Raw genomic sequence first — 27539 nt, forward strand, 5'->3', positions numbered from 1 at the left:
TTGTATCCATCTATGCATAAATCAGCCTATATATTCAACAGACATTTTTCTACCACTTACTCATTGCTTCATTCTTATCTCGGTGCGTGTATGCATGTTAAGTCAGTTCAGTCATGTCTGACTCTTGGCGATCCTGTGGACTGTAAAGCACCAGGCTTCTCTGTCCATGGGGTTCTCCAGGTAAGAATACAGGAATGGGTTGCCATGTCCTCCTCCAGGGGATCTTCCCAACCCAGGGATTGAACCTGCATCTCTTATGTCTTCTGCATTGGCAGACGAGTTCTTTATCACTAGCACCACTTGGAAAGCCCCTCTAGTCCAGGTACTAAGAGTGTAATACTTAGAGGCCCCATCATCCTACCTTCTTGGGGCTGGGATCTAGCTGGAGAAACAGGCAAGAAAAATCTAGAATTATAATTGGTAAGAGCTAATAAATAAGAGAAGTGTTATGGGAATCCAGAAAGAGGGACACTGATCCCAGTTTTGGGAGGAAATTGAACTGGGTATTGGTGGATAAGCAGGAGCTTTTTATTGGTTCTGCAAATGTTTATCTGTCAGCTACTATATTCTTGGTTCTAGGCACTATGGATATAGTAACAAACAAAGCAGGTGAGACAATATATAAAGACATAAATAAGGGAACAAATTAATTTCAGAGCAATATTATGAAGCCCACAGAAAAGGGTGATGTCTTAGGGATGAGCTGAAGGGGGCAACTTTAATTGGGGTCAACAGGGAGGCTCTTGTGAGGAAATGACCTATGAACTGAGTTTACCAGGGCCAAGGGGCTTCAAGGCCCCGAGGAGACATGAAAAATGCAGCCCTCATGGTATACAGGGATGTGGAGCAGAATCTTAACAAACTTAATGCTATGTCAGATATGGCTGGAGCACTTCATTTTTCTTTTGCTGAGTGTTTTTTTTCAATTCCTTTGCTTGAAATGGGGAGTTTAAATCTATTTCATGCAGTGGCATGCATGCTAAGTCACTTCAGTTGTGTCCAACTCTGTGTGACCCTATGGACAGCAGCCCACCATGGCCCTCGGTCCACAGGATTCTCTAGGCAAGAATACTGGAGTGGGTTGCCATTTCCTTCTCCTCATGCAGTGATGGTATCTATTATTGGACCTACGTGTGTTTGCTTTAGGCACTTCAGAAAGCAGTATTCTGAGAAGAGCCAGGAAAGAATGAGCAGTAAGCGTTTAAGCAAAGAAGTTGAGCTAGGCAATCAATGTGCTTTGTGCATTTGGAGAATCCACAGGCTCTGTTGTTAGAAAGGCCTGGGTGTGAAGCCTAGCCCCACTGCCTTTCCAGCTGGCTGATGTTGGGCGAAGGATGATCTCTCTCTGCTTCAGTTTCCTCATCAATTAACTGGTGATAATAATAGTGTCTTTTGTATAGGCTAGTTATGAGGCTGAAATAAGATAGTACATAAAAGTTAGCATGGCGAGTTGCAAGTCTTCCCTGGTGGTCCAGTGGTTAGGAATCCACCTGCCAGAGCAGGGCACATGGGTTCAAGAAGATCCCATCCCTACCGAAGCCCATGTGCCTGGAGCTTGTGCTCCACAACGAAAGAAGCCACCGCAATGAGAAGCCTGCACGCTGCAACTAGAGAGTAGCCCCTGCTCGCAGCAAGTAGAGAAAGTTGGTGCACAGCAACGAAGACCCAGCACAGCCAAAAATAAATTAATTTTTAAAAAAAGAGTCAAGTGAGTCAGCTCAGCATGAGGGAGAGTGTGAATTTTAGTTGATAGAGAAATTATAGGTCAGTCTTAGAAAGCTGTGGCCAAAGAAAGGCTTTTAACAGGAAGCCATCAGTTGGTAAAACTGAGGGGAATCTGGTGGGTGAGGATGCAAGGCAAGTGATGAAGATGTAATGTTGTCAACAGTATCAGCCAGGAAGGTGCTTTTCTGTGTTATAGAAGGAAGGCAGGGCTACTTTCCCAGAAACCAAATCTTCAAAGCCCTGCCTCCTGACTTCCACCCAGCCTGGCCTCCTGGGAATTAGCCTCCAATGATCCTGGTGTGATTCAGGCACAAGAGACAAGGGATGGCGCATAGGCAGCGATGAGGTCCTTCAGGACCTGACCACAGAGAGCTCCCCACAGGAGACGCTCTCTGGTACCAATTCCAAATAACATCAGGAGACATAAAGTGGTCAGAAGGAAACCCTACTCACCCTAAGAAACTTAGTGTGTCCTGGAAGTCTAGGATGGGACTGGCTGATTCCAGCATGACTGCGCCCAAAGTTCCCCCTTCTTCTATCTGTAACCCCTCTGACCTCAGACCCTCTAACCTTTATAGACAGGTGACTGAGAAAATGCATCTAGAAACCAGATCTCCATATATGTAGATGAAAGGAACAAACGTTTGGATGTTGCTGCCAGAATTGCTCAGACTCGTCAGGAAGGGAGAACGATGTAAAGGTTTGCAAGGCGACATCGGGCTATTTCTTCTTTGAGAGTGGCTGTAGTAAAGGAGACGCAACCAAAGCTGTCCTGCGTGTGTCTGCCTGAGAGCACGCACTCCACAAACATTACTGAAGGAGGGAAAAAATAGTGAGTGAACAAGTCAAAAAAGCTATGTTCAAATGGGAGAAAAAGGAAAAATAAAAGATGTGAAGATGTCAGCTCCTAGATTCTTGGCAGTTGATCCCAGGGCCATTCTGAGCCCTCTCCTAGGTTCCTACAGAAATCATCTCATTTAATTCACAAGTTTATGATGTGAGGTTTATTAGTCCCCATTTTACAGATCAGGAAACTGAGGCACCTAGAAGTAAAATTATTGCCTACGGCCATACAGGTTGTGGGAAGACTGGGATTAACTCATCACCACCATTGATTGGAAGCTTGTTATGAGCCTGATCATGTGTGTTATATGCAGTATCCATTTTGTTCCTCATAGTCACCCTGCATGGAAGCTGTTGTTACTATCCCCATTTTGTAGATGAGGAAACTAAGGCAAGGTCTCCCATTGCATGTTAGATGAAGAGAGAGCCCTCCAGTGCTGCTTCAATGTCTGGCTTCCAGGCATGAGTCTGGAAATGGGTTCACAGGGCATTCAGTTCAGTTCAGTCGCTCAGTCGTGTCCGACTCTTTGTGACCCCATGAACCGCAGCACGCCAGGCCTCCCTGTCCGTCACCAACTCCTGGACTTTACACAAATTCGTGTCCATTGAGTCGGTGATGCCATCCAACCATCTCATCCTCTGTTGTCCCCTTCTCCTCCTGCCTTCAGTCTTTCCCAGCATCAGGGTCTTTTCAAATGAGTCAGCTCTTTGCATCAGGTGGCCAAAATATTGGAGTTTCTGCTTCAACATCAGCCCTTCCAATGAACACCTAGGACTGATTTCCTTTAGGATGGACTGGTTGGATCTCCTTGCAGTCCAAGAGACTCTCAAGGGTCTTCTCTAACACCACAGTTCAAAAGCATCAATTCTTCAGCACTCAGCTTTCTTTATAGTCCAGCTTAGCTGTATGTTGTTTCTGTGCTAAGAAGCCTCCAAGCCAGCAAAGGACAACAGCTTTTCAGCAGCACAAGGTGCTCAAACTCCCAAATTTTTGTCATGCCTCCATTATGCCAAGAAGGAGGTGATGGGGAGCCACCTACCTCTCCCTGAACCTCTGTCTCACTTCTTCTATCTGTGCTGCTCATCAGCTCCGAAATCAGCCAGAGAAAGAACAGTCTGGACTCAGCCATGCACTGGCAGAGTAGCTGTGAGCACCCAGCACTGTCTCGCTTTTGCATTGTCTCATCAGGCCTTTTACCTGTTTTTCTTCTCCTTGTGGGAATGACATGAGTGAAGCTCCTTCCATCCCCTCTCAGTCATTTGTAACTCGTTTCCTGAACCAGAAACAGATGACTACATTTTGTGTCTATGGAGGTGAGACCTCAGAAGAATATTTTTTTTTAAGTTAGGAAAAGAAATCATATGATTTCTAAATGCTTGTGTTTAGTCTCAGAATGCAAGTACTTAGGGCTTACCCCATCCCTATACTGGTTAAAGGCATCTCCCATGGATTCTTCATCAATCACCCTGTCCTTCCTCTCTCAGGCCACCTAGCACATCACACTGCTATTTCTCCTGCATGGCTTCCCACCAGACCTTGAACTTGGGGGGTGGGGTTGGGGGCAGGGACCATGTATGTTCCATTATCCTGTCCCTAGGTTCCATTGCAGTGCTTAAAACATAGCAATCGCTCAATGAATAATTCTGTTGAGTGAACAAAGACATGTATACAGTGGAGATGATTCATGTCACCCTGAGAATGTGTCCTTACGATGGTGTGGTTCTCCCAAGAGGCACACTTCCTTTTTCTGGTCCAGGATAGAGAGGCTCAGCTTCAGTCTTTTTCTACATCTAACCACATGTTCCAGAAGGAGAGGCATGCAAGTGAGTCTTCAGGATACACCTGAAAGTGTCAGGCAAGCCTCAGTTCACATCCTAACTCTACCACTTCCTAACTGGGGAGTGTTGGGCCAGTTACAGGATGTCTCAAATGGGGTTGGGGGGAGGGGGGAAGGACTTCCCATAATAGGAGAAAGGTACATATTCAAAACGAAACAAGAACCGAAAAAAATAAACAAAAACCTAATACTTGAATGATATTTACTAGATGTAAGACACTATTTTAAGTGTATTGAATATTATAATCTACTTACTCATCACTGTTTCAGTGGACCTGCATGTGGGCAAACTCTGGAAGATAAGTGAGGGACAGGGAGGCCTGGCGTGCTGCAGTCCATGGGGTCACAAAGAGTCGGACACAACTCCGCGACTGAACAACAGCAATCATCACAGTTCCTCGTGGTGTGGGAATTTTCTAACCTGAGGCTCATTTTACAGACCAGCGAACTCAGACACAGAGAGCATACAGGTTTACCCAAGGTCCCACAGCTAATGAGTGACAGAGCCAAGATTTGAACCCAGCAGCCTTATTCCCAGCGCCCATATTCTCAACCCCTGCATTTATTGTTTCTATCAAGATGACACAGAAGGAGCTGGGATGTCAGACTCAGAAGGTCTTCATGCGTGCTGATTTCCCATCTGCTGCTACATATGACTTTGGGCAGATTACTTAGCCACTCTGGGCTATGTAAGTTCCTCATCTTATCATAAGAGGAAGAAAACAAGATAGTGAATGAGATAATACATTAGATAGAGCGTTAAAAGCTGTAAAACTCAGCATCTCTAAGTATGAAGTGGATATTAATTGTTAGGTGTCAAAGAGCCTTGAATGATAAGATGAGGTACTTGCCTTATATGCATGCCTTGGGCTTGCAGAAACAATAGGGATTTTTTTTTTCCAAGATAGGGCAGGATGGAGGTAAGGAGGGAGAGTATGTGGATGGATGGAGAGAGAATTGATCAGTATTTTAGAAGACATACTTCAAGTAGAGGACACTTAACAAAGGAAATGTATAAGAAACAGCATATTATCCTGGCCTTAGATTTGGGGATTAGGCAGTTGCAGTGGGTGGGGTGGGCTGGATGTCCAATCCCAGGACTTCCACCTTCTAGCTCTTTGAGCCTAAACCTGCAGCTTCACCTCTCTGAGCCTCAGTATCCTTTTCTGTCAAATAAGTGATAATAAAATCTTTCTCATTGACTTATGAGAATTAAGTTTGATCCTGTAAGAAGAGCATCAGGCTAGTAGGAGGTGCTCCAAAATGTCCTTCTCTTTCCCACGCACTGAGCCCCTTTTCCCCTTGCATCTACATGATGTGAAATTTCTAGAGCCCTATTTTTTTGGAATTAAATTTCCTAAAGTGGGGAGACAGCATTCAGAATAAACACTGTGTATTTCATCCTTTTGCTTACCTGCTGCAGGTGCAACTGGTAGGGGAAACTCCCTTCAGGAGGGGTCTTTGTTCTGCAGCAATTAAGGTACCTTGCTAATCCTTCTCCTTCCCAGATGCTCTTGGAGCTGTATTTTTAGCTCATCTCTTTATATGCCTCACTCGAAAAACATCTTATTATTCATTTCAAAACTTGACAACTCCTATCACTTTGTCCCCTCATTCCATTCTCATACACAAAGGAAGAATGAAATGTAGCAGCCTCAAGCTAAGTTTTGCTTCTGCTCAGTGGGGACCAGAGATGTAAGAGTTTCTTCTGGCCACATCCACTCCTGAACTAGCTCTGGGAGTCAGCTGGGAGTCACAGATGTGCATTCCCATCCTTATCTGCCTTGTATTATAAGATGTGCAATTAGATGCTGTGTGTAGATGCACTCAAGGGTCCCGCACGTGCTCCTGTGCAGACACTAGCCAAGGTGGCCGCACAATTCTGGGACCAGACTGAAAAATCATGTAGGAATGAATAACAGAGCAAGGATGAGCATTTCAATATTGAGTCATTTACTCAGCAAACACTTACTAAGCACTGACTGTGCATAAGAATTTGTGCTGGTGAGGGCACATATTTTGCAGAAACAGAGAAGATCTTCCCTCACGGGATATGTTTTAAATGACTGAAATAACAATGGCACATTTATTAAGCCCTTACTGTGTTCTGGGCTCAACATGCTGTGTGTGTGTGATTCATATAGTTCTCATAACAACTCTGAGAGATGGAGACAGTTATACCCAGGATCTGGATGAGAAAGCTGAGTCACAGAAAGGGTCTGTGCCTAACCCAGGGGTCAGAGCCCATGAATAGAGAGGCCAGGCCTTGACCTCTGGCTCCAGAGCCTGGGCTCTTAACCTTAACCACTGAGTCATCCCCTCCCTTTTCTCTGTGCAGACTGCCTTCCACTCCAGGCCCATAATAAATGAGGTCATGGATAACCCACTTAGCCCAGGGCCTGGGCTTTGCACTGTGGTTGGAGGTTGTCATCACTTGTATGGTGTCAAAGATAAACACAGCTGGATGTGACCATAGTAGAACAGATTTTATTTAGGAACTCCTCCCAGTAGGGAAAAGAAATGAATTTCTTTCCAATTTGTGCAGAGGTGACTGGGGTTTGAGGGGAGAATGTGGGGATGGCAGGCAGCTGGGTGGGGATGGTGAGTGGGGACTATGTACTGTCAGGGAGCAAAACATGACAGAAAGCAGGAAATAGGGGTTTAGTCCACGTGGAAACTCATCTGGGTTTGATATCTGGCCCTTATCCAAGCTTAGGGTCTAGCCTCTCACAGAGGTTGGGAGACCAGTCCTATCTCCAAGTGTGGCTGGAACAATCAATAAATTCTTTTGGAAGCCTTGAATTTTCTTAGGCAAGGACTTTCATGGGTGCTAGGGCCATTAGGAATATGACCTTGAGCTGTCAGAAATGATGTTAGTGTTTTATTCAAGTCTTCAGAGGCCAAGGTGGAGGTCTCATCCTGCAGAGGGCTGGACAAGAGGAGGAGTCCAGCAGAGGAGTCTGGCTGGAGTTTGGACAAGGAGAGTCTTTATCACTAGTTCATCCTGCTTCCCATTGCTGGTCTCCGTGATCCTTGCACCAGCTTGGCTCTGGGCGAGCCACTACTGTTCTTATTCTCATGCAGATTCCTGAATGGACAGCCAGACAAGTTACAGAAAGGTGCACAGATAGCAGGTCATCAGGTGACAGAAGAGCCAGTGTTTTGAGCATGAGGACAGCAGACAAGAGGCTTAGGGTACAACTCTTTGTGACCCCATGGACTGCAGCATGCCATGCTTCCCTGTCTTTCACTATCTCCTGGAGTTTGCTCAAACTCATGTCCATTGAGTCAGTGATGCCATCCAACCATCTCATCCTCTGTCGCCCCCTTCTCCTCCTGTCTTCACTCTTTCTCAGCATCAGGGTCTTTTCCAATGAGTCATCTTTTCTCATCAAGTGGCCAAAGTACTGGAGCTCAGCTTCAGCATCTCCTTTCAATGAATATTCAGGGTTGATTGGCTTTAGGACTGACTGGTTTGATCTCCTTTCTGTCCAAGGGACTCTCAAGAGTCTTCTCCAGCACCACAATTCAAAAGCATCAGTTCTTCAGCACTCGGTAACAGAAACCTGTCAGAAGTCCCAGCACCTTCCTCAGTGGTTCATCCCTGGGATCTTGGTAGAATCCTCAGAGCCACATGACAGACCTCTGCAGTGTGGCCCTGCCAGCCTCTCTCTCCTTCAGATCACATTAGCAGGTAGTTCTGTAAAGAATACACAGAATGGTCAGGCGGATAACCTCATATCTGTATCCTTTGACCCCTCAATCCCAGAACCCCTCAAAATTACTTGAAGTCAACTATTCTCCTTTGGCTTTTGCACATGCTGCTCCCCTTTCTTGCCTTGCTAGCTCCTTATCTTTTTGCGAGTCAGCCCAAATGCCTCCTCTTCCAAGCAGCCTGCCCAGCAGGGTTAACTGCCCCTGTTGGTAGTTCTTGGCATCTGTGAGTAGGCATCAGTCCTGGCTGTGATTGTCTCGCCCCAGCTGTGTCCTTCAGACTGTGTCCTGGGGAGGGCAAAGACCTCCTCCAGCCACATGCCTTTCATGTGCCGTGTGCCACCACATGTTACCTCATAGCACGCCTTCAGCTGAGGCCTGATGTAAAAACCAGGTTGTTCACCTGTTCAACCAGGTGCTTCCTGGCCCTCCCAGACCCCCCATCACTTCAGTTCACCAGCACCTCACAGCAGACCGTGCAGTCCTTCCAGTGGCCTTCTGAGCCAGCATCTACCTAAAGGGCATGTGGAGGCCTGTTACAAAGAAAATGGTGGGGCCAAGGAATGTTGGCCCTGGCATGCAGAGCCTTGTGCTGTGAGGTTGGGAGCATTTCCAGTTATCTTCAGAAACTACCAGTGCAGCCAGTGAAACAAAGAGGCACCCTGCCCTTAACACTGCCTCCAGCAGCACTGCCATCCACGTTTTCGTAAGACAGAACTCCTGTCATCTTGCATGGTGGACAGGGAGCAGGGGTTAGAGGTGGATGAAGGTGGGATCTGTCTTCGGCTCACAAACGTTTTTGCCATGTTGTCACCAGACCAGAGAGCATCTGGCTTTTAGAAGCCCAGTCTGCAGTCTGACCAGCGCCGTCAGGCCTCCTCCCCGCAGAACAGCCCAGTTCACTTGAAGCCATCTGTCCACCTGTGAGCCTCCATCTCGGACGCCTCAGCTGTGCATCCCCTTGGCTCCCGTGCTGATGGCCCCCAGCAGGGAGGGGCTGCTCAGTTCCCTGTTCTTTTCTAGCCTGAGTATAGACTCCCTTTGCAGCCTCCTGAAAGGGCCAATTACAGAGTTGAGTGGGGTTTTCCAGGTAGCTCAGTGGTAGAGTCTGCCTTTCAAGCAGGAGACATGAGACATGATCCCTGGGTCAGGAAAATCCTCTGGAGAAGGAAATGGCAACTCACCCCAGTATTCTTGCCTGGGAAATCCCATAGACGGAAGAGCCTGGCAGGCTACAGTCCATAGGGTCGCAAAGAGTTGGACATGACTTTGCGAATAAACAGCAGGAGCAGCAGAGTCAAATAGAAACCCACTGACAGTTTCAACCACCTGAGTTTTTTAAGGGGCTTCCATGGTGGCTCAGAGGGTAAAGACCCGGGTTGGATCCCTGGGTGGGGAAGATCCCCTGTAGAAGGAAATGGCAACCCACTCCAGTACTCTTGCCTGGAGAATCCCATGGACGGAAGAGCCTGGTAGGCTATAGTCAACGGGGTTGCAAAGAACTGGGCATGACTGAGCGACTTCATTTTCACTTTTTATAAGTTTTTTGACCTGGCCTTCAAAAGCCTGCATTCCCTGGTCTCAGCCTTTCTTAGCACACTCCACTCTCTGCTAGCCTTATGGATTAATCATCCCAAACTGATTGTAGTTCTCTATCTGTAACATGATGTTTGATGCCATCAGGTCTCTTTGGTATCCCTTTGAATGGAACATCTTTCCTTTTTTTTTTTTTAATTTAACTTTTTATTTCATATTGGAGTATAGTTGGTTTACAATGCTGTGTTAGTTTCAGGTGTACAACAGCATGATACAGTTACATGTATATACACATATCCATTCTTCTTCAGATTCTTTTCCCATATAGGTTGTTAGGGTATTGAGTAGAGTTCCCTGTGCTATACAGTACGTCCTTGTTGAGTATCTACTTTATATATAGTAATGTACCTTATATATACCAATGTATATATGTCAACCCCAAACTCCAAGGAAAGATAGCCTTTAGATTTATACGTGGAATCTAAAAAACTGATACAAATGAACTTATTTACAAAACAGAAACAGACTCACAGCCTTCAGAAATAAATTTATGATACATTAGGAGTCTGGATGGAACATCTTAATCCATCCCTACCACCCCCAAAAGCACTGATTTTTACCTAGTCAACTCCTACTAATCTGGTCCAGTCTGGCCTCCATTCCCACCCTGTTCATACCTTTACTATGGCATAAACACAATATTCTCTTACTCACTCAGAAAACTGTGACCGGGCACCTACTAAGTGTCAGTCACTGTTTTGGGGATGCAGAAATGACCAGAGCCTGACCCAAGGACTGCTTTCCTAGTCTTCACAGACTGACGAAAGATACAGATAGTAACCAGGTGATCATGCCCATGAAGGGATAGCTGCAGACTGTGCTAGGTATCAGGAAGAAAGAGAGTGTGATTCCCCCAGGGCCAGGATTCTGCCCTGTACTCCCAGCACCGTGCCTGCCACAGAGTCAAGGGAGATGCTCCGTTACTGGAGCTGCATTGTGGAAATAGGTCAGAGCTGGCCCAGCAGGCTGTGGTATTTGGTGCAAGAAGTGCGGAGTGACCAAGCCAAGCCTCCTGATAGCTTCCTCACTTGAGTGCCACTCTCTCTGAGTCCCTTAGAGACAGAGGCCAGAAGGAGGAGATGTGGGGATGAGAGAGTAGAGAGCTAGGCAGAACCTGAGGATTGCTGACCTACAGGAGGCCCCCTGATGTGATAAAATGGGCATGAAGTTTGCTGCCATCACACCTACTTGCAGCACCAGCTCTGAATTTCGCCATTGACTGAACATTGACTGTACAAGTTGCTTACCGGTGAGCGGTCCCCGACCTTTTTGGCACCAGGGTCCAGTTTCATGCAAGACAATTTTTCCATGGACCAGGGGGTAGGGGGATGGTTTTGGTATGATTCAAGCACATTACATTTATTGTGCATTTTATTTCTTATATCATTACATCAGCTCCACCCCAGATCATCAGGCATTAGATCCCGGAGGTTGGGGACCCCTGGGCCCCTGTGAGCCTCAGTTTTCTCATCTCTAACCAGAAAATGATAGAGCCGAGGGTTAGAAGGTATTACTGCATGTCAATTTTGCCCCTGAGACCCTAAGGTGAGTTGGAGGATATGGCTGCAGGATGGTGTTTGGTGCTTTTTCAACGAAAGGGGCGATTTTGTGCTAATTTCTTTTCCTGACAGTTCATTTTCCAAGGTAGCAGCCTCACAAATCATGGGGCCAATTAGTATAAAAGAAACAATTGATCCTGGTACTCAGCTCAGCCCACCACCTCAGTGGTTTGGTGGTGTTTATTCAGGGAAGCGCTGCGCGGCACTAAATGGGAACTAATTGGATAGACACCATTATAAATTGCATGGCACTGCACCACGCTCAGCTTCTGATTCAAGTCGCCAGGTCTGGCAGAAATAGGAAAACTAGAGGCTTTGCTGTCCTGCATTGACAAGCGAGCAAAGCTGGTAGGGGCCCATCTTGCCCCTCATTTTACAGATGGGAAAATTGAATCTCACTGAGGGAGCACAGATGGGACTAGATTCCAAAGATTTTATTTGTTTCACTGTGGTATTCCTTTGGTAAACTCATCAAACAAAGGGATCTGGAGATAAAATTATGGCGATTGCTGTGTTTCTCTCCTGGGGCTGCCGTAACAAAGTACGACAATCCAGGGGTTTAAACAGAAGTCTACTGCCTCATAGTTGTAGAGGCTAAAAGTCCGAGATCAAGTTTAGGCAAGGTTGAGTCCTTCTGACCACTGTGAGGGAGGGTCTGCGCCAGTCTTCTGGTTTCTGGTGGTTTTAGACACATATGGATCTGTGCCTTCATGTTTGAAAGGCAATCAGCTTATGTGTCCGTGTCTACATTTCTCCTTGTTTTTTTCTTGTTTTGTTTTGTTATAAGGGCCTTAGTCATATTGGATTAGAGACATACCCTATTCTAGCACATGGCACAGTGATAAAGAATCTGCCTGCCAAGCAGGAGACGCAAGAGACAAGAGTTCGATCCTGGGTCGGGAAGATCCCCTGGAGAAGGAAATGACAACCCACTCCAGTATTCTTGCTTGGGAAATCCCATGGACAGAGGAGGCTGGTGGCCTGCAGTCCATAGCGTCGCAAAGAGTCAGACATGACTTAGCAACTAAACCACCAACACCACCATTATTCTGTGCTAAATCACTTCGGTCATGTCACTCTTTAGTTGACCCTTTAATAACATGGGTTTGAACTGCACAGGTCCACTTATATGCAGACTTATGCAATAGATTGATATTCCACTACACACAGTCTATGGTTGGATGCAGAGCTGCGTATACAGGGGGCTGACTGTAAAGTTATACATGGACTTTCTACCACACAGGGGGGGGAAGAGTGGGGAGTAGTGTCCCTGATCCCCCTGTTGTTTAAGGGTCTACTATATTTCCAGATAAGGTCATATTCTGAAGTCCTGAAGTTTAGGACTTCAACTTAAAGGGTTTGGGGAGGCTAAATTAAACATGTAATGATGACAGACAATTCACAGAATAGAGTCTTTGAACTACCATTTATTAAGCATGCTAGGCAGGGTACCAGGATCTTACTTAGTTTCCCCCCAAACAAATGGACTTACAGGTGAAGATACTAAAGTTCCGAGAAGCTAGGTAATTGGCCCAAGGTGGCATAAGTAGTACAGAATAGATTTGAATTTCAAATGCTGGCCTGTGTCTGTCCAAAGTCACGTGTTTCTTCACCATTCAAGTATCTAACTAAAATGGATCTTAGAAGCCACATTCACCACCACCACCACCACCTGCTGTTCACCTCAATCTGTTAATATAAGTGAAACCACCAGCCTGCTCACTCCTAATCCAGCATTCTTTCCATTGGCTGCGTTTTAGTCACATCACTTCCTTGTAAGTTTCTGTCTGGCACGCAAGACTTCTTTGTGACCAAGGCAGAGGTTAATTTCAGGCTGGTTACAACACAAAAAGTAATTTTCCATTAAATATAATGACCTCGTTTCTGCAGTGACTTGTGGCAAAACATGCTGTTTCATTTCTATTCTTTCACACTCATTTGCCTACTTGCTACAATAATTTTACACCATAAGCTGAAATGTTGAAATCATTGGTTACATTACTAAACACCTACAATGGTTATTAGGATCCTTCATGCAGAAAGAGACAGAAATAAAAACACTAATTTTAGGAGAACGAGTAGAGGCAGTTAAAATACATTGGCTACTGTATTCAAGTGCACAGAGGCTACCAGCCATACCTGGCATCCGTCCAGGGTCTGCCTTCTCAGCAGTGTGGCCTGACGTGAGTTCCTCAGCCTCTCTGGGTCTCACTTACCTCAACAGTAAAAGGAGGGGAAATAGTATGTAAAGCTGCTGGTTGAGTGAAATAAATGAGGATTACATACGTAGAGTACCTGGCATGATGCCCAACACATAGTAGTCATTCTCTGGATGACTACTGAGAGGGAGGGTCTGTGCCATTATATATTTAAAATATATAATGAGAATTAAATCTGAATCTGTATGAATATTTGGAGAATCTTCTGAAGTTTGGGATGTTTTCCCATCAAAGTTTTGAACGTATAAATTGTCCCCATATTTATTCATCCTGAACTTTTAAAAATATTGTTGCAAATAGAACCACAGCTGGCTGATGTTTATTTACGCTGGCCTTGGGAAAGCACACAGCAACAAAGAAAGCTGGAGGCTCTGTACTGAGCTCTTCTGAATGCACGAACGACCCCTGGTGTTTTGGACCAATGGCTGCCTGAGGTGGACTTGATAAAGGCCTTTTGTCTGCAGCCTACTTTCAATTAAGTCATTGAAGTGTTCAGTGCCTTGATTTCTCCTGTTCTCAGAGAGAGGAAAAGGGAATGGGAGATGGAGAAAGGAGCATGTTGAGATTTATTTTTTTTTCCTAATGTATTATCATGAAAATGTTCAAACACACAGAAAATTTCACCTTTTGCCATATTTGCTTTCCCTGATTCTCCTTCTCTTTAGATAGGTTAGGAGATCAACAGATAAATGGATTTCTAACTAATAAACAGCTGCGTTCGGTGTGCTCATTGCTCCTGAGGTCTCATTGCTTCTAGTCCCTTTCTGAAGACAGTCCCAAGAATCTAGTTTTTAAATGATGAGCTCACATTGATATTTCCAATTCAGATTACAATTATTGGCTTATTTCTTAAAGTCTATGTGTAGATCTCACTTTTCTTCCACTGAAAAGCTTGCTTTCTAATAACAATGTATTTGTATATATATTTATCCTAAAATATAACCAAAGCACTTTCAAAATTGGAATTCCAACAAGAATTACTGAATTTATTACTGAATTACTGAATTATTACTGAATTCATTACAACATGAATTTATTACTAGCAATAAACCAGGCATAGATTTGAGTGACAATGAGATTTGCTAAAATCTCCTTTTAGCTTGATATTCCCTGGGCAAGTCACTTCTTGCTGAGCCTGTTTCCTTTGGTCTAAGATAGAGATAATGATGATCACTGATTCAGCAATCTTTTCATTGCAAGTAATATGAAACTCACCTCAGTCTCAAGCAATGAAAGGAATTCACTGATTATGTAACTGGAAACTGCAGGGTTAAATTTCCCAGGATAGTAGGATCCAGCCTGTTAGATGGCATCATGAAGTGTGATGCTCTGTCTCTCAGCTCTTCCCTCCTTCCTGATGACCTGATTTCCCAGCAGATTTTCTCACCATCCTCTGGTTACTCCAAGCCTATTACCCAGGGAGCTCTGAGCAAGGCCTCAGCTGTGGGAACCATGCTTGGTGACTGAACACTATGTCACATAGCCATTAGATCTTAAGCTCAGTTGTCTGGGGAAAGATCCAAAGTATGAAAATCCTACTGTCTACCAGACACCCTGCTAGACACATTACGTGATCTTCTTCACATTCCTTTGAGGAAGGGATCATTCCCATTGTACAGATGAAGCAACTGAGGCTCAGTGAGGTAAGGTGACTTGCCCATGGCCACATAGATGAGATCCAAATCCTTTCATCACACGACATGCTTTTTTTGAAACAGGCAAGGACAACACAGTATGCAGAGTACTCTGAGAGTGAAGCAGAAGGGAAGCACCCTGACTTACACATGCACACTTACTGCCAGCTTTTGAGAGCACAGACTGTGTCTTCTTTATCTCCGTATTTCCAGGGCCCCGTGTATCCTAGTACTGATGGGCTTTTAGGCATGAGTGTGAACTGAATTTGAGAGGATAGCTAGTCCACCTTTCCACCAACTGTGATTATGCGATAGCACATCCTAGGTCATGGGATGTTGGATTTTGATTGAACCCCAGTGTTAGGAAACTAGTACTTCACGCAGAAGCTGGTTTCCTGTGGAAGGTGGTTTTTATTTCTCCTGAACAGAAATCTGCTTCCTTGTCACTGTGGTGATTGCTAATTGATTCAGCACACCTGGCTCCACTTTGCCTGTTAGACAAATTTAAGCCTAAATCATAGGTCGGGAATGCTTTCAGCTAGTTAACTAGTTCATCTCCCTATTTTTAGGCAAGAACTTTACTCACATGGTTGCAGAGCTCTGTTTTCATAACATATGTTCAGAGAGTTACTGAGAAGAAGCTGTCTTTTATAACTGTTGTCTTGTTATAAAGTTTCAGAAGAAGTGTCAAGAGCAGAAAAGGACATGAGTATTTATTGAATTCGACCTCCTTATTTAACAGCTGAGAAAATAAAGTGTTAGAGAAACAGAAATAGAGCCAGTAGGGTTGTGTGGGGGGGGTGGGGTTCAGGGACAAACGCGGACTCAGGATTTTGCTGACAGATTCATTCATTCAAATTATTTGTTTAAAAATAGGTACTGACAAAGCCATAGTGACAGAAAGTAGAACGTGGTTTCCAGGTTGGCTCTAAGGAGGAGAATGAGAAGTTAGTGTTTCATGATACAGATGGTCACTTTGGGAAATGGATGGTGGTGATAGTTGCAGAGCAGTGTGAATGTACTTAATGTCAGAGAACCATGCACTTAATAATGGTTAAAATGTAAATTAAAGTTGTGTATGTTTTTCTATGATAAAAATATGTAAGTATTAAATCCTTACTATATATCAGGTACTTTACCTGATTTTGGGGATAAAGATGAGAAAAATATTGTTGCTACCACTCTGGAGCTGAAAATATATATCTTTATATTGTTGTTTAGTTGCTCAGTCTTGTTTGACTCTTTTTGCAACCGCATGGACTGTAGCCCACCAGGCTCCTCTCTCCATGGGATTTCCTCATCAAGAATACTGGAGTGGATTGCCATTACCTACTCCAGGGGAGCTTCCCCACCCAAGGATCAAACCCGAGCCTCCTGCATTGCAGGTGGATTCCTTACCACTGAGCCACCAGGGAGACCTTATATCCATCATGGCAAACTAAAGAATTTTACCATGTGGTAAAGCCCAGGAAGCTTAGTATTTTTATGTAACTTGTATAAATTAGAATAATTTATTTGCAAAAAAATTAGTATCAGTGAACAAAAGTCCAGTTTTTAAAATCACTAGTAAATTCACCATTCAAGGGAAAAACTCCTATTCGGATTTTGTTGGATGTACTTCCAGACTTTTTATACACATACATATATGGAGAATCATACTTTTTTCAGAAACAGGATTATATTGAGCATACTATTTTGTGATATGCTATTTTTCATTCATTAGGATGTTTTAAATATATTTCCACAGCAAAAAGTACATACATTCCCGAGATGATTTTTGGCTAGCTGCATATTATTTTATCTTATAGCAAAATGCAGTTACTTCAGCCAGTCAGTTAATGCTCAACACTTCAGACATTTCTAATTTTTCACTATTCTAAACACTGCAGGGAATATCTCATATCTAAGTCTTTTACCACATCTTACATTATTTATAGATACTTGAATCCCTACAAGAAGAATCATAAGGTCAAAATTTATGCATATCTTTAATGCTTTGAGATAGCCAGTCTGCCCTTCAGAAAAGTTGCACCAAATCACACTCCCACAAGTAACAAAAATAACCATAATGACCAAAATTTACAAAGCCCTTACAATATGTGCCTTGCGCTGCTCCAAGCCGTTTCCGTATACCAGACTAACTCATCAGTCTTTCTAACAGGACCATGAGAGAGGCACTCTTTGTCCCATTGTAGTAATGTGTATATTCAGTTCAGTTCAGTCGTTCAGTTGTGTCCGACTCTTTGCGACCCCATGAATCGCAGCATGCCAGGCCTCCCTGTCCATCACCAACTCCGGGAGTCTACCCAAACCCATGCGCATGAGAGAAATCCAATAGCCCAAGAAAGTATCTGTTTCCCCACACTTTTGTTAACACTGAGTATTATTTTTTTTTTTTCATTCTGGTGGAGAAAAGTGGCATCTCACTTGTATCTGGTATATTTTATATGAATCAATGTAATATTTTCAACAACTTGTTGGGTTCTGTATCATTCTTTGTATATTATAAAAAGAGAAGGCTCAGAAAGTTAGAGATACATTCCCAAAGCTATGCAGTCAGTGATACAGCTTGAATTTGAATTATGTTCTCTCTGGTTCCAGTGTTAACATTTTTTCCTCTGTTAGCATGCTTCTCTTTAGCTAGAGTCTGGGATCTTTGGAAATCTGGTCTTGTCCTTGAGTAAAACATCCTAGAAGATTTCAGGATGGGAACTTAGAGAAAAATTCACTCTGACCTGCTCCATTGAGCCTCACATGATGGGGTGCCTGGGGGCTGGTACAGAGGTTGCGTCCTAGCCTTGCTGGCACTGCCATGCAGCAAATGCATCCAAAAATATGTTGGAAAAGAGAAAGGCCTTTATAATGAGCCTGGGCCTCTCTTTGTCTAGTGAGATTTTAACTACTGTAATTGCCTGTAGTGTGAAGTAGTGTATTTTTCATGCATCTATTTTTAATCTGTGTCTATCTGCATATCTGTTTTTTTGTTTTGCTTTTTTGTTAACTCACTTGAATCCTGGTGGGTATTTTTCCTGTGAATAGTATAGCCTCGGGAAACCACACCCTCTCATACACACATATACCCACACACAATAATAATATGAAGGCTAAATAGGCTAGAATTTATTCTTTAAAAAAAGCTAATGGTAAAGTCTGAGCAGATGACTTTCTAATCCATACTGTATTTAATTGGCTGTATTGAACCATACTACAAATTAAGTCTTCTCTGTAATTTATTCTGTCAGACAATAACCCTGCAAACAATTTGATACTTCATTTAAACATTGGTAAATGGCTCATGGAAATGCTAAGAAAAAAAATGGGAATCAGAGAAGGAACCCTCTGTTTAAAGAATAAATCCTATGTGAAATATCATGAGTTTAACCTGATTTAGTCAGTCATTGAGCATTTATTGAGTGACTACCTTGGGCACTGTACGTCTTTGGATAGCTTGGTTCCCCCTTTCTCTCTTTGTTTTAAAATTATTTATTTATTTATTTTTGGCTGCGTTGGGTCGTCATTGCTTTTTTTGCGCAGGCTTTCTCTAGTTGCAGCGAGGGGGGACTTCTCTGTTGTGGTGTGCAGGCAGTGGCTTCTCGTGTTGCCGAAAGCAGGCTGTAGGCACACGCGCTTCAGTAGATGCAGCTCACGGGCCCTAGAGTGCTGACTCAGTAGTTCTGGGACACAGGCACGTGGAATCTTCCCAGATCAGGAATCGAACCCGTGTCCCATGCATTGGCAAGCAGATTTTTATTCACTGAGCTGCCAGGGAAGTCCCGTTGTTCCTTCTTTAATTCATGAAACCTTACTTAGCACTTGTTGTTCAAAAGGAACAGTCTTAGGAACTAGGATAAGGCTGAGGAGAACCTGACATTATTATTATTATTTTTTTTAAGAGTTTACATCCCAAAGTGGAGAGAAAGCATGTGCACAAATGTTCTCCAGATGTTTTATTTTCAGGACCTAGAGGCGTCTGCCTGCTTCATTCTTTCTGCCTACAATGCCCTTTCTCTGATTTTCTGAGGATTTCCCCTTTATCCTTGCAGACTGAGTCCAAGGTCAGCTGCTTTGTCAAGACTTCCCTGATGCTCGTCCCCATTTCTCCTCTGCTCCTATACAGCACCTTTAATATCAAACATGTCTTATTATATTGTGGTTGTTAGGTTCTTTGCCTGCCTGTTCCTTGAGACTGTAAGGGTCTTGAGGAAGGGACCATGTTTCAATCATTTGGGCAGATGTAGCACTTAGAATGAGACCTAGAATGGATTAGGCACTCAGTAATAGAGTTATACAGTGTGAATAACTATATGCATGGACAAATGTGTAACAAAACTAAGACAGTTGGAGCATCCCAGATAGAAGAGAAAAAAATACAACGCAATGAATTCCAGAGTTGGGAATTATTATTACAGGGAATAAGGGAGTTGAGAAAGGTCCCTAGATGAGCATGATGTTGGAGCTAGGCCTTGAAGCATAGGTATAATATAGTTAGGTAGAGTTGATGAAACATGTTTAGGGTAAGAAGAGGCAGTCAGCAGAGAAAACAACATACATAATGGCACAGAGGTGGGAAAGTCCAGAACCCAAAGGGGGATGATGACCCCCTCAGATTATTTTTACTCCTGGGAGGAAAGTCAGACTGGGTTGGCGAGGCTGATCTCGGAATTGGCCTTGGAATTCTGTGGCAACAATTTCATCCACAGTGAGAGGGTTCAGAATAGGAGGAGTAAATGAAGCAGTGGCAGAAAAATCAGGTGTTCTGGAAGACTCTCTTTTTAAAACCAAATTACCTGCTTTGATTTTTTGATGGTGCTTTAATACCTAGATTGGGCTTCCCAGATGGCTCAGATGGTGAAGAATCTGCCTGCAATGCAGGAGACCCTTGTTTGATACCGGGGTTGGGAAGATCCCCTGGAGAAAGAAAATGGCTACCCACTCCAGTATTCTTGCCTGGAGAATCCCATGGACAGAGGAGCCTGGCGGGCTACATACAGTTCATGGGGTTGCAAATAGTTGGACATGACTGAGTCACTAATACCTAGATTATGTTTTTCCAAGACAAAAACTCATTTCCGAAGGAAGGGTGGAAGAAGGGCAACCAGAACCTGCCTTTCTTCCACTCTCTCCCTCTCCCTCTGGCCCAGGATTCTCTGCATCTTCAGAACAACACGTGATGCCTCAAAACTCCCCACAGAAACACTCTTGGGATAAAATGGTCTTTTGTTTTTTCTGTTACAAGGACTTCACCTCCCCTTTCTGGCTTTGGCTGCTCAGCAGATACTGCAGTGGCAAATCCCTGAGAGTGCCCTTCCAGACCAGGTGGTCTTGACCTTTTTCTTTGAGACCCTGATAGCTGGCCTTGACCCCAGACCTTCTGATTGGTGACCCTTTCTGACCTTAGTAATCTGCTGGAATCCAGAACATCCTCAGTTTGACCTCCTTCCTTAGTTTCCCTTCCTCATCCTAGCTTATCAGGGATCATGGTTTTGTTGTTGATCTAGGGAGTCAAGAGTCTAAGGAAAGGAGACCTTGATTCTAAATAACCTCGTTTCCTTTATTCAATGCTTTTCCATTATGAGTGGGGAGAGTGGGGCCTGGATTAAGTATTGGTCCAGCCAGAACACCTTCTGGCCCACAGTCCTTTCATGAATAAACTCACAGTTGAACTACATGATGTTTACATTTTCTCTGGCTCCACCTGCCTTTGATTTGTGCTGATAAAACCTACTTGAAGACATGGAGCAATTTGGAGGCTCAGTGAGCAAGTATTTGCAATGTCCTCTGAGTTGCCAAGATGAATGTGATAATATGGGATTAGAAGGATTCTAATATATTTGTATGTCCAAGGATCTTTATGACGTTTGCATGGTTAAGGTTGGAGAAAGTGGAGACATAATCCCTATCTGACTCTTCGTTTCCAAATGAATGAGCCAATTTCAGAGCAATCCTTTTTAACACATCATAAAATTAACTATGGGAAAAGATAGTGTACAATATTTTTAAGCCCTTCATGTGCACACACAGCTACACTTTGTGAGGAAATATTAGGTATCATCAGGCATTAAAAATGTTTTGACTTTAAAACACTTAATGAGGATTCACAGATAAATTAAAACATCTCCATCTGCTATCTTGCATAGTAGGTGATATTTTACCATTGCACAATCATCTCTGAATCTAATTCCACCAGGAAGACTTCTAATCGCAGTTTAATTTTAGAGCAATATTCCACTTGGCAATCAATAAAGTGCTGTCGTCAAACTTTGATTTAATAGGATACGTGGATAACATTCACTGTATTATGCAGAGAAAGAAATACTTGCAGGAAAGAAAGAGAAGGAGGATAAATTTGTCTCTCACTTTTCTCTGCTGTATCCCATTCAAGCTCACAAAAGCCTCTAAATCAATACTGCCTTGTTTCGTGAATATAAATCTCATCAATTTTACATCATTAACACCATGGAAAAGCTACTGCTCTCTGAGCAGTTTTTCTCTGCTAGATAAATATGCGCTCTTAATAAGGCAAGAACAAATGGATCCTGGTCATTTTACTAAAAAACACTTCTTTCTTCCCCAACTTTGTGTCAAAATCCACTAAAATTATAAAGTTGTCTTATGGCCACTTAAGGGGCTAGGGTGACCAACCTCCATGCATTATGTCTAGTTGACACTGGGCAACCTGGACGGGCATGAAACCCCACAGAGAGCATCTTAAGAGTAAGAAAGAGGTGAGTGAATGGCTGGATTCTGGAAGGTAAAGCTGCAGCAGCAAATTCTACTGCAGAAATGATTCCTAAGGTCAGAAGCCTGAAAAGATGGCAACAGGCCGGGAATGGACATTTCTGAAGGTCAGGGTCAGCAATCCGGAACTAAGTAATGGTCATCATAAGAGGCAGGCGCCACTGTCCTGAGAGGCTGGCTGTGTGATGTGAGATCTAGATGGTTAAAAGATCTGGAAAGATGGAAGGAGGCCTGGGAGAAAATCTACTTCAGTGGTTCTCAATATTTTCATAACCAAATTCTCCTTGTGTTAAATTTCTCCTTCCCTTCACAGATTCAGTAACATAGGAGACTTTGTTCAGTAAAATGCATTTATACTCATTTACTTTTCTATTTGGATTATTTGAATCCATCACTGATTGCCAAAGAGAATCTGCTCCAAGGTGAGCTAAGGGGTACACCAGTAACCAGATATAATTCTAAATAAACTCAGCATTTTTATTTGTGTGCACAGTAAAAGAAATCATCTTATTAGGAATAATTATAAATTTCTGTTTAGCTTTTTGAAATGTTGAAAATTGCCTGAGACCTCTTTTCATTATTTTTAATGACCCCTATAGATCCAGGACTTTGGGTTAGGAGCCATTGATCTGGTTCAAAGTTCTCCTTTAATAGAGGAATAGAGAGAGATCCAGAGAGATACAGTGAGTGCCTTGTGTTCACATATAGTGGCTAGAATTCAAGCTTCTTAGCACCCAGTATAATAAAAAGATCCTTTGTAAGGACTTGAAACACATCATATAATGCTTAGATACATACATAAACCTTTACAGAGTACTGTTTAATGAGGATTCTTTTAGGTACATTTAATCTAGGAAAATGACCATAAAGAACACCATCGGTTAACAGGATGGTGGATATTGCTTGTTGAAGTTTAGTTAACAAGGGCAGGAAGGTCAGTTTCAAATGATGTTTGAATTACTGATCAGCAGTCCCAACTTAGTTCAACAACTATGGGTCAGGCACAGCACTAGGTACTCGGATGACAAAAATGAAGACAGAGTCAGGTGGGGAAGACCAGGATTTAGGAAAATACAACAGAGAAGGGAGATCAATGAAAGCCAGGAGCCCAGGGAGCCCAGGATCCTTTGGAATCCTTTGGGAGTTCCAGGATCGCTAGACTGAAGTTCTGGGGAACACAGAAGAGGGAGGAATCTCCTCTGCAGGGCAAGGAAGAGCATGTCTTGTTTAGAGGATTTCACAAGGTGATGTGATTTCAAATAGGCTTTTCACGAGGAATAGAATTCACGCAGGTGGGTAAAAGGACAGGCCTTGCAGACAAGGGGACCAACACATGAAAACCCTCAGAGGTGTGGTGACCTGGGACAAAACAAAAAAGGTGTTTGAGCCTCAAGTCAGTCTTATCACCATCACCTGTTGGAAAACTGTCATAACCATGCACATCTGTGGTCCTCTGAATGCAAAGGGTGCCCCTGGTCATTGTACAGTATACACCGTCCAGCAGGACAAGCAGAGGCCCTGGTTATGTGAGTGTACTAAATATCAATGCAGAACGTAGACTGGGATTGTCATGAGGAAAGACGTAGAAGGAGCTTGTACCACCAAGTGAGGCTGACTGGCCCCGGCAAGCAGAGGCAAGAGCCCCCATCACAGATGCCCACTGAGCATCTGAACAGTCCTGTTTATCTCTCTGGTCACAGCATCAAGACCATGGAAGGAAGCCTCCATTTCTCAAGGGCAGACACAGCTCTTTTTTTCCTTCCATCTGGACCAAGCAGCTTTTCCAAAGCCCTCTGGGCTTGTTCACACATAGCGGAAACACATCTCTTATTGATCAACAGCTCGGAGGGAAAGTCCCCTGAAATAGGCTCTTCTTTTTGTCTCTCACAGGCCCTTCAGCATCATCATGCTGTGCACGAAATTTCCTACATTGCAAAGGACATCACAGATCACCGGGCCTTCGGATACGTTTGCGGGAAGGAAGGGAATCACAGATTTGTGGCCATAAAGACAGCCCAGGCGGTGAGTAGCCCCCTTCCAAGGAGGAAGCTTTTTCTTGTACCTTTTCTGGGATAGCACAGTCACACCATTGGTCTTCGGGGGCCCATTGTGACATGTGACTCAGCGATGCTGACACTCAGCTTCCCATCTAGAAAAGATAAACAGCCTCAGAGCAAAGAAACAGGCTCACGCCCAGCCAGTTGTGTTGTTGTTGCTTTTTCTAACGGGTATTTCGTAATGACTCATTATTTTCCTTTCTGATTAAGTTGGATGGAGGCACACTCTACAAGTAAGTTTCCTTGTGTTGCTAGCCTCATTTAAAAAGAAAATAAGAGAAAATAAATAGCTGTTTTGCATAAGGCCTACCCTAATTTTATTGTATTCGAAATTACTAATAAATAAAAGCAGTGCCTTTTATGCTCATGATTATTATGAATTTGCAAATATAATTAGTTGAAGAAATGAACTTTAGCCTAGATGCAATTTCCTAAACCAATATAACAAGGTAGAATTAATTAAAGATGGAATGCTTTCAGTTTAATAGAAAAAGGAAGGGCTGCGGGTTGTAGCCAGCAAAAACAAAAATTGGTCGCTACAGCTCAGTAACCATCCCCTTATTTATGTGCTTTTCTACCTTTTACTCCAGGCTGAACCTGTTATTCTGGACTTGAGAGATCTCTTTCAACTTATTTATGAATTGAAGCAAAGAGAAGAATTGGAAAAAAAGGCACAAAAGGATAAGCAGTGCGAACAAGCTGTGTATCAGGTATACCTGTGAATTTATCCTGGTACCGGAGACAGCAGGGGCTTAAAATAAACAGATATAAAAACTGACAGTCAAGGCTTCTCCTCCTGCTGCCAAGTAGAAATAAACAAAGATGAAAGGTTCCTGTGTAAATTACAGGCACCGAAAGCATACCATTAGAAATGATCCCTATTCTCTGAGATTCTAGACATATGAGAGAAAGTGAAATCTTAAAACTGGGGAAGATTTCAGGGGAGGAGATCTAAGGAAAGTCAATTGTATTTGCTTCTTGTTAACAGTGGGGGTGGGGCGGCTACAAGGGTTTTCATTTTTCTTTCTGCCAGTTTTCTGCCTTAATGACCCACCAGCCTCTCCTACCCAGAGCTGGTTTCTTCACTGTCCTGTAATTTCTGAGTACAGTCTCACATCTCTCGCTTTATATCCTCTGCTTTTCATCCTCCCTTCCCTCACTCTGCTGTAGACAATTCTGGAAGAGGACGTTGAAGATCCTGTTTACCAGGTAATTTTGGAAACTAGTCGGGGTTGAGGGTCAGGAAAGGCCTAGGCCTGTGGTGTAGGCATTTTGTCTCCACTGGCTGCAGAGCCTGGAGAGGGACCAAGATTATTTCTGAGGATGAGGTCTGCCAAGCCCTCCAGGAGCAAATTTCCATAAAAACTAACAGAAGTTTGGCCGGCATCAGTAGCATAGGATTTAGAAATAGGCTTCTCCCTTCTTGCCCCTGCTTCAGCCTTCTCAGCAATCTGTATAAGTTTGATCCCAGAGCTGAATGTTTGCAAGAGTCCCTTGAATATTCTGAGTTCATTAGAGACACTGAATAATGAGGTGGCTTCAGTGAGTTAAGAACCAGAGATGGGGACTGACATTTTGGCAACATTTGAACACACATCCAAAGGATGGTTTGTGAGCTGGGAAAAGGACTGTGAGGAGAAGTCTCTCTGGCCCCTGATTGTTCAGGCTGCCCCCTGACCCCCTGGCCCATGCCAGAGGGGCTGTTGTGAGTGGAGGGAAGGGAGATCCCACAGACGTGCCTGCCCGTAGCTTTCTCTGCACTTTCTTCAAGGTTGCAGCCTAAGTGTGGGTAGAGATGGCTTCTCTTGGGTTCAAGTATATGCTCTGTTTTAACAGATGCAGAGGAGAGAGGAGGCCTCTTCCACTCTGTGCTTATTCCCAAGGAGAGAGAGCAGCCAAACATTTGACTTATGGGACATAAAAGACAATCTGAAATGTACATTTCTAACTGGGACACACATGGGTTCTATATGTATATGTCACACGTGCATTCTGTAGTTTCACAGAATGCATATAGTTTCACACGAAAGCTGCCACTGCTGTGATGAAAAGAAAATAATATGGATAAGAAATGAATAGAATCTGAATGATTTGAAAGAGAAGAAGCGTCTAACATGGACGTAAACAAAAGTCAAAGGTGCATTTGATGTCAGGCTTTGCTTTAGAATACCAGGGGTGTGGATTCGTATATAGTATGAGCTCAGCCCCTGGCTCATGGGCTCGGAGAGTGAAGAACATAGCCCTTTTTGAAATGGCCCAGTCTTTTAGAGTCTGAAACATGTATATGGAAAATTTGACTTCAGTATTTAAAACTGAGGATGTAAAGTAAGGTGATATGTATGAGATGAAGGCGTTTGGGGCTTCTGAGCACATCAGAATTGGCTTAGGGCCGTAGGCCTTAGGGAGCAAAGGGGAGAGACCCCTGTAACCCAGAGTTGGCAAAGTTGGGGTCCCAGGAGACAGCGTCCCCACACAGCAGTTCCCGCACAGGCAGACACTGCTGAGATCAGTACCACTGAAGGAAGGGGTTATATCTCCAGAAAGTTCTGCAGCGCCTATGCAGTCCTGACTGAAAGGCTGACCATCGGACCATGGCAGTTTTCCTTAGAAGAGGCAGGAGTGTGCCAGGCCACGCGGAATGTCAGTAATGTCTCTTCAGGCTGTTTTCTCTTGTGCCTGTGACTTTAATGCTTGCTACAATTTGTATCCTGAATTCCAAATGCTTTTTTTTTCTTTCCTCTTTCATTTTCCCCTTAACTTTTCCTCTCTGGCTGCTGCTGTCATAGTACATTGTGTTTGAGGCTGGACACGAGCCAATCCGTGATCCCGAAACGGAAGAAAACATTTATCAGGTATAAATCCCTTTCCTCTCCTTCCTTTGCACGGCCACCAGTGAACGCACAGAAGGGGCTGAGCCCCCACGGGCTCTTTTCTCACTCCCAGCCTCTCCCTTGCTCTGCTGGTCATTCTGGGCTTGTTAAAATACCTCTGTGTGAATTGGCTCCTAGTTCCCTGCCGTTTACCAGTAGTTTTCATGCTTGATCACTGACATGTTTAATGGCCAACTGGGTAGAATATTTTAATTTTTAATGGATCTTAACTATTTTCAGTTGACACAGAAATCAAACATTCCGTTTTACTAAATTAATCCTTTGGAGGGTTGTTGTTCAGAATATGAGGGTCCTTCATTTCTCAAAAGAACGTGCTGTTGAATTTCTTTAAAAAGTCAACTGCACCACTGAAAATGAAGGCCAAATTCAAAAATGCTCTTTGGAGACAACACTGGGAATATTAACTGAATAAAAGAAAGTCGAGCTAAAGGTTTTGCCCCTTCTGAAGGGAAGTTAAATTAATATTCTTAAAAATGTCTGCTTATGTGAAGAAGCCTAAACACACGTTTTTTTTTTTTAATTTATTTTACTAAAGTATAATTGATTTACAGTGTTGTGTTAATTTCTGCTATATAGTATGATGGTTCATTTATACATGTATATGCCTTCTTTCTCCTACTTTTCTGTTGTGGTTTATCACAGGATGTTGAACATAGTTCCTTGTGCATTATACAGTAGGACCTTGCTGTTTATCTTTTCTATAGATAACAGTTTGTACCTGTTAA

The 27539-nt window shown here is 43.5% G+C and overlaps 1 protein-coding gene across 2 annotated transcripts in view; it reads left to right on the forward strand.

Annotated features, from left to right (window-relative positions):
• Positions 1-27539, forward strand: part of DAB1 (DAB adaptor protein 1) — a 451733-nt gene that overhangs the window by 355196 nt on the left and 68998 nt on the right. Inside the window, exons 5-8 of one of the 2 annotated variants that reach the window (XM_043877907.1) lie at positions 23757-23888; positions 24514-24633; positions 25094-25132; positions 26710-26775. In XM_043877907.1, coding sequence (XP_043733842.1) covers positions 23757-23888; positions 24514-24633; positions 25094-25132; positions 26710-26775 — 357 coding nt within the window. The remainder of the gene's footprint in view (positions 1-23756; positions 23889-24513; positions 24634-25093; positions 25133-26709; positions 26776-27539) is intronic. The other variant, XM_043877908.1, reaches the window with a different exon arrangement.

This window comes from Cervus elaphus, chromosome 20, assembly GCF_910594005.1.
Source record: "Cervus elaphus chromosome 20, mCerEla1.1, whole genome shotgun sequence".
NCBI lineage: Eukaryota > Metazoa > Chordata > Mammalia > Artiodactyla > Cervidae > Cervus > Cervus elaphus.